Genomic DNA, 11,446 nt, shown 5'->3' on the forward strand with positions numbered 1-11,446 from the left:
TTAAAACAGGAGTTGTGTTTTTATGTGGCACTGGGAATGGCTATGTGGGTGTTGCTGGTCTGTTTTCCACAGGTACAAGCAGTGGTTTGCGAAGTACAGAATTGCATAGCCTCATCTGGGCTGTTTTTTCTTTATTTATTGTTACAATATGGGTTAGGTGAGGTCTATGTTTGTCAAAGCATTATCATATCTACATATTCATTTTAAGGACATAAACTTACACAAAATTTTATAAGTTATGTTTATTTGAAGATATTTTTTTCAGAACAATGATGCACAGTGAGTTTGTATACATAATGCAAAGGGGATCATACTTCCACAGAAAAATAAATACATTCATGTTAACAGTCAGTATAATTTGAACAAATACATAATTATCAAAAAGAATTATTCAGCATTTACAGTGATTCTATTTAAATATTCTTTGATATATATGAACCTAAACATCAACTTTCTTGCTATTTTTTAAATATTTTCCAGAATGATAACTTGAACACAAATCTGTATTTCATTGTAACATTTCCAAAGACATCCACATTTACAATAAGCAGCACTCTAGCTTTCACCCACTTTTTCCTCATGTCTGTTGAATATAAATAGGAGAGATCTTTTTACACCATGTTGCTTTTCACTCTGTCAAAGATCTGTTGGACTTTCCCTGCGGGGACACAGCCTTCTCTTAAAATGGTGATGGTTCCTGTCCAAAGAGTAAAGCAAGCTTTAGTAAAAAGTTACCTTACAAAACAGAAAACAGTGATTTTAATCAGAACACAGTTGCATTTACCTTCATCAATCTTCAAGCAGTTGACCACCGTGGAAGCAATAACTTCATTTGAGTCTCCGTCACACAGAACCCCTTGGATCTTGTGTCCAAGTCGGCTGTGGAAAAAATGGAAGGAAAGGGTAAATGACTGAATGATTACTGGCTGTCTAATATGTTGCTAAAGGATGATCAATAAACAGATCATTCTGCTTCAGTAATCGTTTTTTGTAGTTTATGCATCTCCCCAAGTGGGACCACTATGCTGTTACTGATGGATCAGTGAAATAACAGGATACACAGGATTAAGAGGTACTCACTTGATGACCATGCTGTGGTGGGTGCTGTCTGACTCTCCACTTGGATTGGCCGAGGTTATAGCAAGGGGTCCCGTGATGTCACACAGGTGCCCTGTCACCGTGTGGTCAGGGACACGGATCATGATGCTGTCCCTGGTGCCAACACGGTCATAAGCTGGTCCCACTCCTGCACAAGAGGACCCAGAAGGTGAGGTAAATACAGATCTCTGATATATAGATATATTTTTAATAAAAAAATTAAATTGAATTCAGAATCAACATTTAAATGTTATGAAAAATGTACCCAGTCTGAAGAGCCAGTCTCCTTTGCTGACAATACAGCTGATGCCTCCTGGATACACATTCCTCATGAACTCCCACAGCAGAGGACTGAAGGGAGGCTTGGCTGCCACCAGCTGCTCCACATTAGAAATGCAGATACAGATGGGCTTCTCTGCTGGTCTGTCCTGGAAGAATTCACAGATAACAGGTGGGTTTCATGTTGCAGAGATTCAATTGTAAAATCAAATGCAATGATCCATCTTTCAAATGGTATCAGCTATCATTCTTACTTTAATGTTGTAGATCTTCTCAATAGCTTGAGGATTCTTGCAGGAGGCAGCCAGAGCATACACAGTGTCTGTGGGAATACCACACACTCCTCCCTGCTCCAGAAGGCCAGCGATCTTTAGGAGACCACTGGAGAGTTGTGAATCAGCCACAGGGCAGGGCAGCTCAGGGGCAGTGTCCTGCTTCTTATCCTCCTGAAATAGGCCATGTTTTCATTAAATATACATAATACAAAAACAAGCATACCGGATTGAAGTATGGAATTATCAGAGGAGTGAAAAGATTCTCCAGAAAGGTCACCTTTATTAAAGGAGGGCCCATAGGCAGCAGCCTCTGTGAGAGAATGCAATTTACCAGAGATGCCAGAGCTCCATATATACAAACTGTTGAAAGCAGTGCAAGCATGGCCACTGTGAAGAAAATGTTGACATGTTCACTTAGTGGATGGGGTTATAATTTACGATATTATCAGGGATTGAAAAACTATCACATTTATCGTACTTACTTTCCAGTTCATATGGTAGACGCTGCAGAGTGGAGAGCAAGAAACAGACCAGAACAACCTCCATGACTGCCGTCAGAAGCAGCAAAACCAGGTTCCTATAGGCAGCTGACACAAACAGTGAAACAATAAAAACAAGTTCAGAACATAGCTATTGATTATTTTATTCTTTAAAAACGATCAACCATCTTTGTTGGTCTTACCAATCAGCATCAGGAAAGCATTAATGACCAGCAGAGCGATGGCTCCTGCTGTAAAAGCATAGGCTGCCTCTCTAGAGAGCTGAAGGAGGTTACCTGAAGAAGAAGAACTCAAGGTCAGATTTTTATGCAATTCAATCATAAAAGTCTTTATTTATCACCTGCTTTAATAACATACCTGAAAACCTGAACCAGGTCCAGGTTGCCCATACTGCCACATAAATGGATGAGATGACTGACCCAAAGCGGCGCCCTCCATTGACCTGCAGCCGGCTGACATATGCCTGGATAATGGCTCCAGAGATGAGCACCCAGGGGATGGTCAGATGAAGATAAGTGGAATTTTTGCTTGATGAACTTGCATGAAGAGCTGAGAGAGCTGCAACCCCATTCAAAAAGTAGAACAAGGCATCTGTAACCTGGTCATTCTGGGGTAGAACTTCATGTTCTCCCATCTTGGTCATGCAGCATCCCAAAGCCTTCTTGAATCGGTCAGTGGAGACGGGCTGTGCTCCCACAGGAATCAGAGACTTCTCTGCTATGGTGTTGATAAGTCGTGAGAAAGTACCATACAGGGAGGCTGCAGTGAACAGGGAGCAAGCTACACCAAAGAAGATGTAGTACCCCTGAAAAGGAATCTGGGGGATTGTCGAGACTGTGACCAAGACAAACAGCATGTTGTGGCTCAGTTCCAGGACATCTATGTTCAGACTTGCCATGCAAATTACCAAGCCTACCATCACAAAGAACCAATTTCCCACCATTGCTTCTCTCCCGGAAACCACTTCACTGTCCCTTACATTTAGAGCAGATATCACAAACTCATCCCAAGCTTTGATCAGCCAATATGTTGCATGAAGACCAAATTTGGTGGTGTGGTAGCAGTCTTGGCGCAGATAGGCGTAGTAGCTAGAGAACAGCTGAGCAAATGAGATGATGGAGACCCACGCAGCTCCTAAGCCAAAGGACTTCATGTACCCAAAGCTGTAGAAAGCAAAGATGAAGGGGGCAACAGTGTCACTGAAGAAGCCTAAGGCTATGGGCTCAGCATATTTTGTGTTTTTCTTCTTCTCTTGGCCAATGCTTTTGGCATTTGCTGAGCTGGTGGTTCCCAGCAGGAGAACGTTAAAAAGGGGGGTGCCAAAACCTTTGAGGACTAGGCGTTGAGTTAGACCTTTGAGAAGTAGAGCAGCTGAACCATAGATGGCAAAAAGCAAAATGAGCAACTCCAGAATTCCAGAGACTACTAGAGCCCAGGAGCTTGATACCAGACTAACTGCCTCAAAAACTAAGGTGAATGTGATGGCACCAAAAACAAAAGGCATGATGTAGTTGACCGTGGCCGAGCAGAACGCGAGGAGGAAGGACAGGAGGATATACGGGACCAGACCAGCAATGGCCGACTCTTTAATAGACTGGCTTAAATAGCTTATAGAGATCTCTGGGGTTGCATTCAAGGACATGTCGCTCAATGTGAAAGTTGACATTGATGAATTGTTAATCATCAAAGATGCTGTCGTATTAGTGTCAGCTAATGTGCCAAAGAAGATTCTAGTGGCGCCATAACTGCCCCAAAGAGCAGCGTAGCCAATGAAGGCAGTTCCGCTCAGGTGATCATATTTTCTAAAGGAGAGCAATCCAGCCACCAGCTGGCAAATACCACCAATCAGGATGAGATGAACACCTATAAAATACAAATGAAACCAAAATTACCAAGACAGGTAACACTTTATATAAAGTTTATAACTAAAATATATTCAAATATATGTTTTACAGAAAGGAGCCTCACCTGCAAGTATGTTCTCCACTCCTACTGGTGCCCTGCCAATGTGTGCTGTATTGAAGTTCTGTAGAAGTACGAGGAATGCACTGATCCCATTGGACAACATGCCTAACACTCCTGGTTCTCCATAGAAACTGGCTGGGAAACCATCTGATGCTGCCATTGTGTCTTTGTTGTAACTCTGTAGTTTCATGAAAACAATGAAACAAATTACTCATACAACAAATTCATGAACTTTTAAACCTCTTCATTTTATATTGATAAAATGCAATGCATTGTACTCTCATTGCAATGCAGAACTCACCAAAATGAAACACTGAGAGCACTCTCTTAGTCTTGGATTAAGTGTTGTGATAAGTTATGTGTCGAAATAGATTTTGTTTCTAACATATGAAGTAAATGAAGCTATAAAGAAATAGAAAGCTCACTTTCTGTGAATGAAAAATGATTCTCTCAAAACCTCAGAAAAGTTGTAGCAAAATAGACATGTCCTCACTTTTTCGTAAAGCATTGTACAAAGTGAACAAAGAAGTAAAGGACAAACAAGATTAACAACAAATGCCTTAACCCTAAAAGAAACATTATTACAATACACATAATAAATTCCACTCTCTCAGACTATTTTCTGTCTCATTTCCCTGAACACTTACAGAAAGCTGAGTGTGTTGCCCTGCCCAGTCATTAGGTGGTTGACCTGCTATAGTTGTGTTACAGTTCAGGAAAGATAGAAGTGAGGCTGTATATTATGTTGCTGCTGTTATGACTGGATTAAGTAAGCATGAGTATTTTCATAATAACTGACAAACTAAAATAAAGATTTGAATCCAAAAGACAGGCAGCATTGTTTGTTTGTTTAGGTTATTTTAGTATCTGAAGATATTAAGGACATATGAAAAAGTCTCCTCACTATCAGTTAATTCTGTAACATTTTAAAATGTGCATGTATTTTGTGTTAGTGCTAGTAATGATCAAAAAGTCTTACCTGATGAAGATGCTCGGACAGGTGATCTCATGGGTTGATGGGTGAAATGAAGCAAGGACGAAAGTTTGACATAAATAAGGTTCAGTTGAGTGATGTAGGAGGAGTTGGGGAAAAAAATTCCCCCTCTGTATCCTTTTACCAGCAACCTGAGAGATGACATCACAGCTCCTCACCTTATACAATAAGGTACCACTCCTTTCTCCTCCCCCTTTCCTCATCTGATTATGATGGTGATGCTAGTTATGGAAATTCCTTCACTTTGTCTGATGCATTTTTTTTCTTGAGAAGAATGCTGTGTTTCCCTGTTCCTCCCAGGTAAGTATCATCAGACACTGAGTCCTGGACTATATAAGGCAGGTACTCTCATCCAAAAAGTATCAGCATCCATCAGAAGCTGTTGACTGCAAGTTTGCTGCATCAAGAAGAGAGAAAGCAGAAGAAGACAGGAGACTGAAGCCATGATCTCCACACTAAAGGTAGAGATCTTAGGATTTTTGCTTTGATTTCTGTTAGAATGACACATATTTACAAAAAAACTAAATCATTGTGATGGTGGAAAAACAGTTGTTTAAGGTTGCTGTGTGTGCTTACAAAAAGTATTCACTTGTTTTAGTCAATAATTTAATAATAAAAAAAAAAACATTAAGTTTTATTGGTTTTTTTTTGGTGACCCCATGGTAGGGGGTTACACTCTTCATGCTCTCATTAAATGTGAAACAGATTACATGCACTGCTCAACACCCATTTACAGCACCACTTCAGCAGCAAAATAGCCCTTTGATTAGGAAGGATTGACTTAAGATCTGAACGGAGATAAGGCAGAACATCTGAGTGTGTTCAAAGCCTGTAATACATCAGTAATGTTAAACAAAATCTGATATGTACTACAGTAATGTAATAATGTTAAACTTAGTGGATCAAAGTTTCAATTTTGCACTTTTTGTCCTGCAGAAAACCATGAGACCAGTGTTGGCTGTCAGAGGGCTGCACAAGTCTGCAGTAGAAGGTAAAATTAATGTTACTCAACTTACCGTTGCCAAACAAAGGAGGCATATTTTCCTCTGTCAAAATCTTCTCCTTTACTAACTCCTATGTTTTTTTTTCTCCCTGCAGTATCAAGGCATCCAGCCCCAGAGGACACAGTCACAGCCAGCTTTGGGAAGTTCATCGGTGAAGTGAAGCCCCAGCACCTGTCCTCTCAGGTGATCCACCGCAGCAAAAGAATGGTGCTGGACAGCATCGGAGTCGGTCTGATTGGCAGCACAACTGACGTGTTTGAGCTGGCTCTGCAGCACTGCCAGGTGAGGCTCAGGAAAAAAAAATTTCTGAAGGTTAAGACCTGATACGAGTCAATTAGACTGATAAGAGAAAATGCTTGACCTAACACTGGTCGTAAATTAAAAGCTGTGAGCAGAGAGAGGAGATGAGGGATTTTTTTGTGGGGGTATTTTTGTTCCTAATTTTCTCATAAAGCCTATCTTCAGAATAGGCGACCTTTTACTCAAATTTCACACTTTGACGTATTACGAAGATATTATCCAGCTTTCAACTTAAATTAAAGTTCATTTTCTGCTAACGACACGACACGTGACAACTGATAATGTCCTTGCCCTGCATTTACCTGTCTTCATCTTCCCTCCCTGTAGTACATGTACGCTCCTGATGACATCAGCTCAGTGTACGGACGCAGAGGCTTGAGGCTCTCCCCTACACTAGCAGCGTTTGTTAACGGAGTAGCGGTGAGTTTGTTTTGGTGGGACAGATGGATCACATTATAACCCTGTAGACTTAAAAAAAAATTGACTCTAACAGAGCTGTAGCTATTTTGTATTATGTCCCTGTCTGGTTAGCTAACCACATAGTACACAATTGTTAAATAGGGGAATGACCTGACATAACCCTTGTGCAAAAAATTCCAGCATTGGATCTGCAAACATTTTTGGCTCTTATTTTGTTACATGTATTCCAGCCTGTTATGGAAAAGAGAAAGGGGATTACCAAGTCACAGAGAAATAAGACAGATATAGATGTAAATAATCAGCTCCTTCTTTCAATATTAAATGAACTCAGTTACATTACTGTCTACCATTTTAAAATTAAAAACGTTTTTCTATTTTTTATACTGCAGACTCACTCCATGGACTTTGATGATACATGGCACCCTGCCACTCATCCCTCAGGAGCCGTCCTTCCTGCTGTGCTAGCACTTAGCGACATGATGCCTACTAACTGCAAACCCAGTGGTCTGGACTTCCTGCTGGCTTTCAACGTTGGTATAGAGATCCAGGGCCGACTGATGAGGTTCTCTAATGAGGCCCACAACATCCCCAAGAGGTGAGCACACAAACTGTCATTCATTTGCCTAGAGCAACATTACAGTAGGTTTTATTGCACTTAAATGGGACTCCCTAGGTGATAATTTGACATATATAAAGTCTGCCCCTTGTTGAATTGTCATTTTAATAATCAACATAAAGAGCAAGTGTCCACATGAGTCTTAAGAGATCCATATTTGACTCTGCTGAACTCAGCAGTGTGGTTTACTAGGAGGCTACTGCAGTGTAATGTGCAGCCTCTTAGTGGTGTCAATGAGCTGTGAAAGGCATGTTATTATGTTCATCTCATGGACAGCAAGGTCTCTGTGGGTAGTTTTAGCACAACTAGCGATGTGGAGGAGAATATCACACAGGTCTCCATTTGGCATGTGTTTACAGCAATTCAAATGACCCACCACATTATTTGTCTGTCTATACTGAAGTGTCTGAAAACCTGTTTAAATGAGCTGTCTCTACATGTTGTATAAAGGAGTGTCTGTTTTTAAAGAAACTAAATGAATCAGGAGTCCCATTTAGACACAGGAGAGTAAACAGTTCCAAAACGCCTGACCAAAGTCTCTCTGTCTGTCTCTCTTTCTTCCTCATCAACAGGTTTCACCCTCCCAGTGTTGTAGGGACCATGGGGAGTGCGGCAGCCTGTGCTCGCCTCCTGTCTTTGGATCCCTCCCAGTGCAGTCATGCCTTGGCTATAGCTGCCTCTCTATCAGGAGCTCCAATGGCTAATGCTGCCACTCAGTCTAAACCCCTGCACATAGCGAATGCTTCACGTTTGGGGCTGGAGGCTGCTCTGCTGGCCTCCCGGGGCCTTGAGGCCAGTCCATTAGTTCTAGATGCTGTTCCTGGAGTGGCTGGCTTCAATGCCTTTTATGAAGATTATGTGCCGAAGCCTCTAGAATCACCAAATAATGGCAGCCATGTGTTCCTATTAGAGGAGCAGGACATGGGCTTCAAGCGCTTCCCCGCCCATCTGGGGATGCACTGGGTGGCAGATGCTGCAGCCTCAGTCCATACGCATCTTGAGGGGCTCGGTCCTGGCACTGTCTCTCCAGCTCAAATCCAGGACATTCTTCTCAGAGTCCCCAAATCAAAGTACATCAATAGGCCTTTCCCTGACTCAGAGCACGAAGCACGCCACTCCTTCCAATTCAACGCCTGCAGTGCTCTCCTTGATGGGGAGGTGACTGTTGAGTCCTTCACACCTACTGCCATGAGTCGCTCTGACCTGCACGCCCTGCTGAGCTGCGTACGTGTGGAACATCCTCAAGACAACCCAGCTAACTTCAACCTCATGTATGGGGAAGTCCAAGTGACACTTGTCAGTGGAGACATCCTGAAGGGACGCTGTGACACCTTCTATGGACACTGGCGCAACCCGCTGACCAATGAGAGCCTGAAGAAGAAGTTCAGAAACAACGCAGGCACCGTGCTTCCCTCAGAGAAGGTGGAGGGGCTGATTGATGTGGTGGAGGAGCTGGACAGACTCGAGGACTGCAGGGCCCTTCTCTCACAGCTGCAATGAACTCTCACAGAAACACACAGAAACAGCAAAACTGAATTTTTATAATATAATTATTATTAAAACATGGTCGCTCAACACAATGCACTTTTTCACATAAATGTAAAGGACACGTGAACATAAAAAGCTTGCATATTGCACTTTGCTAGGGTGTTACATTTAAAGCTACTAAAGGCCACTAAATTGACCAGATGTGTTTTATTGCTGTCTTTTATCAATAATGACAAATAACTTATGAACAAATTTAGAAATTGTTTACCCAATCTTAATTTTGCTAAATTGTTGTATATTATGGTTCTTTATTAAACTAATAATATAAATTGTAAAATGACAACTAGTTACACTACAAAGGGAAATGAAGAAGGGTTGGTAAATAATTCAATATGAACTGTAGATAAATAGTAACTGTTTGCAAAATGATCTACTTGATACTGTTTTTCTCTTCAGAATAGGGGTTGATTAAATGTGCATTTTAACTATTGTAACATTTTTGCTTCTGAATATAAAAGTGATGACATTTTAAAATGTAATGCATATGTAGCATTTCTGTCCGTCACTTTTTTTTATAAAACTGCTCAAAAACACATTTCTTCTTTTGTTGTATTCAACACTACTATAATAGATTATTTCTTGTGCTTAGCACGCCTGAAAAATGGCAGCAACATAAACTGTAGAGAAAAAAAAACTGCAGTATTTCCCAGAAGAAAATATATTTTGTGGAGTGATTCATAAAGTCACAAAGTGCAGCGCTGATCTTGTTAAGAATGAAGAAGGGTTGGTAAATACTTAAATATGAACTGTAGATAAATAGTAACTGTTTGCAAAATGATCTACTTGATACTGTTTTTCTCTTCAGAATAGGGGTTGATTAAATGTGCATTTTAACTATTGTAACATTTTTGCTTCTGAATATAAAAATGATGACATTTTAAAATGTAATGCATATGTAGCATGTCATCTGCTCTTTTTGTTAATAAAACTGCTCAAGAAAACACATTTCTTCTTTTGTTGTATTCAACACTACTATAATATATTATTTATTGTGCTTAGCACGCCTGAAAAATGGCAGCAACATAAACTGTAGAGAAGAAAAATCTGCAGTATTTCCCAGAAAAGTATTTTGTGGAGTGATTCATAAAGTCACAAAGTGCAGCACTGATTTTGTTAAGAGGGTCAATCACTTCCAGTAAATGATTTAAACAAAGCCAATGTTTCCATGAAGACCAAACATTTGAGTCCTTCAGTTGAAACGAGTAGAACATTTACAGAGCAGGAAGAGCTAAATAGTGAATGCCAAGTATACAAAATGTTAATGCAAGAAAGAGGCTTTACCTATCAAGTGTGTACCTTTGGAGTGGAGGAAATAAGAAGTGTGATGTTTGTATATGGGGCAGTGCTTGGAAAAGAGTCCAGCCTGTGGTCCTTAAGTTCACAAGAAGTCTGCACAGGAGGAAAAAGTATGACTGTTCAGGAAACACGGGGTGGTGGGGCCAGCTTGGTCAGGCATGGGACACTGGGAAACCAAAATGTATTATTAAGTCTGAAGTAGGACCGTTTAATCTACTAACAAATATTAGCTAATGATTAATAGAGGGTACCATTTGATTTATTATCAAGCAGTTTTCTGTATGTCTTGAAAAATGGAAGAACAAAGTCTAAAGGCAGGTGTAGGAGAACACAGTGAACCTGCACTATTTGACCAAAACGTGTTATTGGAGCAGTTAATTTGTCCAAAGTTTTCTTATTATACAGTCAATAAGTAATAAACTAAGCTGTGGAAATTTCCAATTAAAATGATTCAGAATTGAATTGCTATTACTGTGGTTGACATTTCACATGCCATGAAGTGGTTAAACAAAACAGAGAGTCTAACAAATACCAAGGCAATAAATCACTGACAGAAGATGTATCTACAGTATACAGGAAGATATAGACAAATATGACCAATGCTCTTTAAATGAAGAGGAAGTGTAATTACTGTGCAGAGTGGGAATTAACATTCCCATGAATAAAGTAATAAGGAAAGACTTGCGAAAACTTAACAGGGGGACTGTAAAACTGAATCCTTCTTATAACAGAGGTGTATCTGAACGATATCTCTGGTGAGAGAAAAACATTACCAATAAGGAAATAAGATTTCTAAGAAGGAGACGTGTTGCATTTTTATCACCTCTATGTTGCTGATGTCAGAGAGTTTTCTTTAAAGAGTTCCTGCATTGTGGTGTCTCCTGTAAGTAAAGATTCCCATGGTAAATATGGCAAGAGACAAAAGCCACTAAAAATATCCCCATGATGTAAAAGCAGACTTTTGTATTGGGAGACGCACCAATAACAATAAGAAAGAATTAGAGGTGTAAAGTTTTCTTAGTCTCTCCAAACACAGCAAACAGGACAGCACAATAGGAGTGTAACTTAAGACCTCCATCCATACAACTATGATGTAGATGGATTTTTCAGTTCCAATAGCTTTCTTATCCGTTTCCATATAGGTTGTAGTC

General features: G+C 40.3%; 2 protein-coding genes and 1 long non-coding RNA gene across 5 annotated transcripts; 2 read left to right on the forward strand and 1 right to left on the reverse strand.

The window, feature by feature from the left end:
- Positions 1-281: 281 nt before the first annotated feature.
- si:ch211-153b23.3 lies at positions 282-6,408 on the reverse strand. The gene is made up of 13 exons (XM_034689305.1): positions 6,128-6,408; positions 5,270-5,508; positions 5,097-5,122; positions 4,121-4,295; positions 2,510-4,015; positions 2,335-2,427; positions 2,135-2,239; positions 1,930-2,039; positions 1,632-1,823; positions 1,364-1,526; positions 1,081-1,246; positions 785-879; positions 282-697 (listed from the first exon to the last, which is right to left on the reverse strand). Exons 4-13 carry the CDS (start codon positions 4,275-4,277, stop codon positions 612-614), a joined length of 2,673 nt encoding a protein of 890 aa, XP_034545196.1. The 5' UTR covers positions 4,278-4,295; positions 5,097-5,122; positions 5,270-5,508; positions 6,128-6,408; the 3' UTR covers positions 282-611.
- On the forward strand, positions 484-1,979 carry LOC117816919. Of its 2 annotated transcripts, none has more exons than XR_004632054.1 (3): positions 484-1,272; positions 1,402-1,549; positions 1,645-1,979. It is a non-coding gene; the product is annotated as an uncharacterized LOC117816919 (long non-coding RNA). The 2 variants fall into 2 exon arrangements; XR_004632053.1 differs by having other exon boundaries at positions 484-1,267; positions 1,368-1,549.
- irg1l (immunoresponsive gene 1, like) lies at positions 5,278-9,944 on the forward strand. Of its 2 annotated transcripts, none has more exons than XM_034689306.1 (6): positions 5,278-5,572; positions 6,048-6,102; positions 6,210-6,397; positions 6,743-6,835; positions 7,225-7,430; positions 8,024-9,944. In XM_034689306.1, the coding sequence occupies exons 1-6, from the start codon at positions 5,555-5,557 to the stop codon at positions 8,949-8,951; spliced, it is 1,488 nt and encodes a 495-aa protein (XP_034545197.1). In that variant the 5' UTR covers positions 5,278-5,554; the 3' UTR covers positions 8,952-9,944. The 2 variants fall into 2 exon arrangements, with proteins under 2 accessions (XP_034545197.1, XP_034545198.1); XM_034689307.1 differs by lacking the exon at positions 5,278-5,572 and adding an exon at positions 5,910-5,927.
- Positions 9,945-11,446: the final 1,502 nt, after the last annotated feature.

This window comes from Notolabrus celidotus, chromosome 8 (genome assembly GCF_009762535.1).
Source record: "Notolabrus celidotus isolate fNotCel1 chromosome 8, fNotCel1.pri, whole genome shotgun sequence".
Classification (NCBI taxonomy): Eukaryota; Metazoa; Chordata; class Actinopteri; order Labriformes; family Labridae; genus Notolabrus; species Notolabrus celidotus.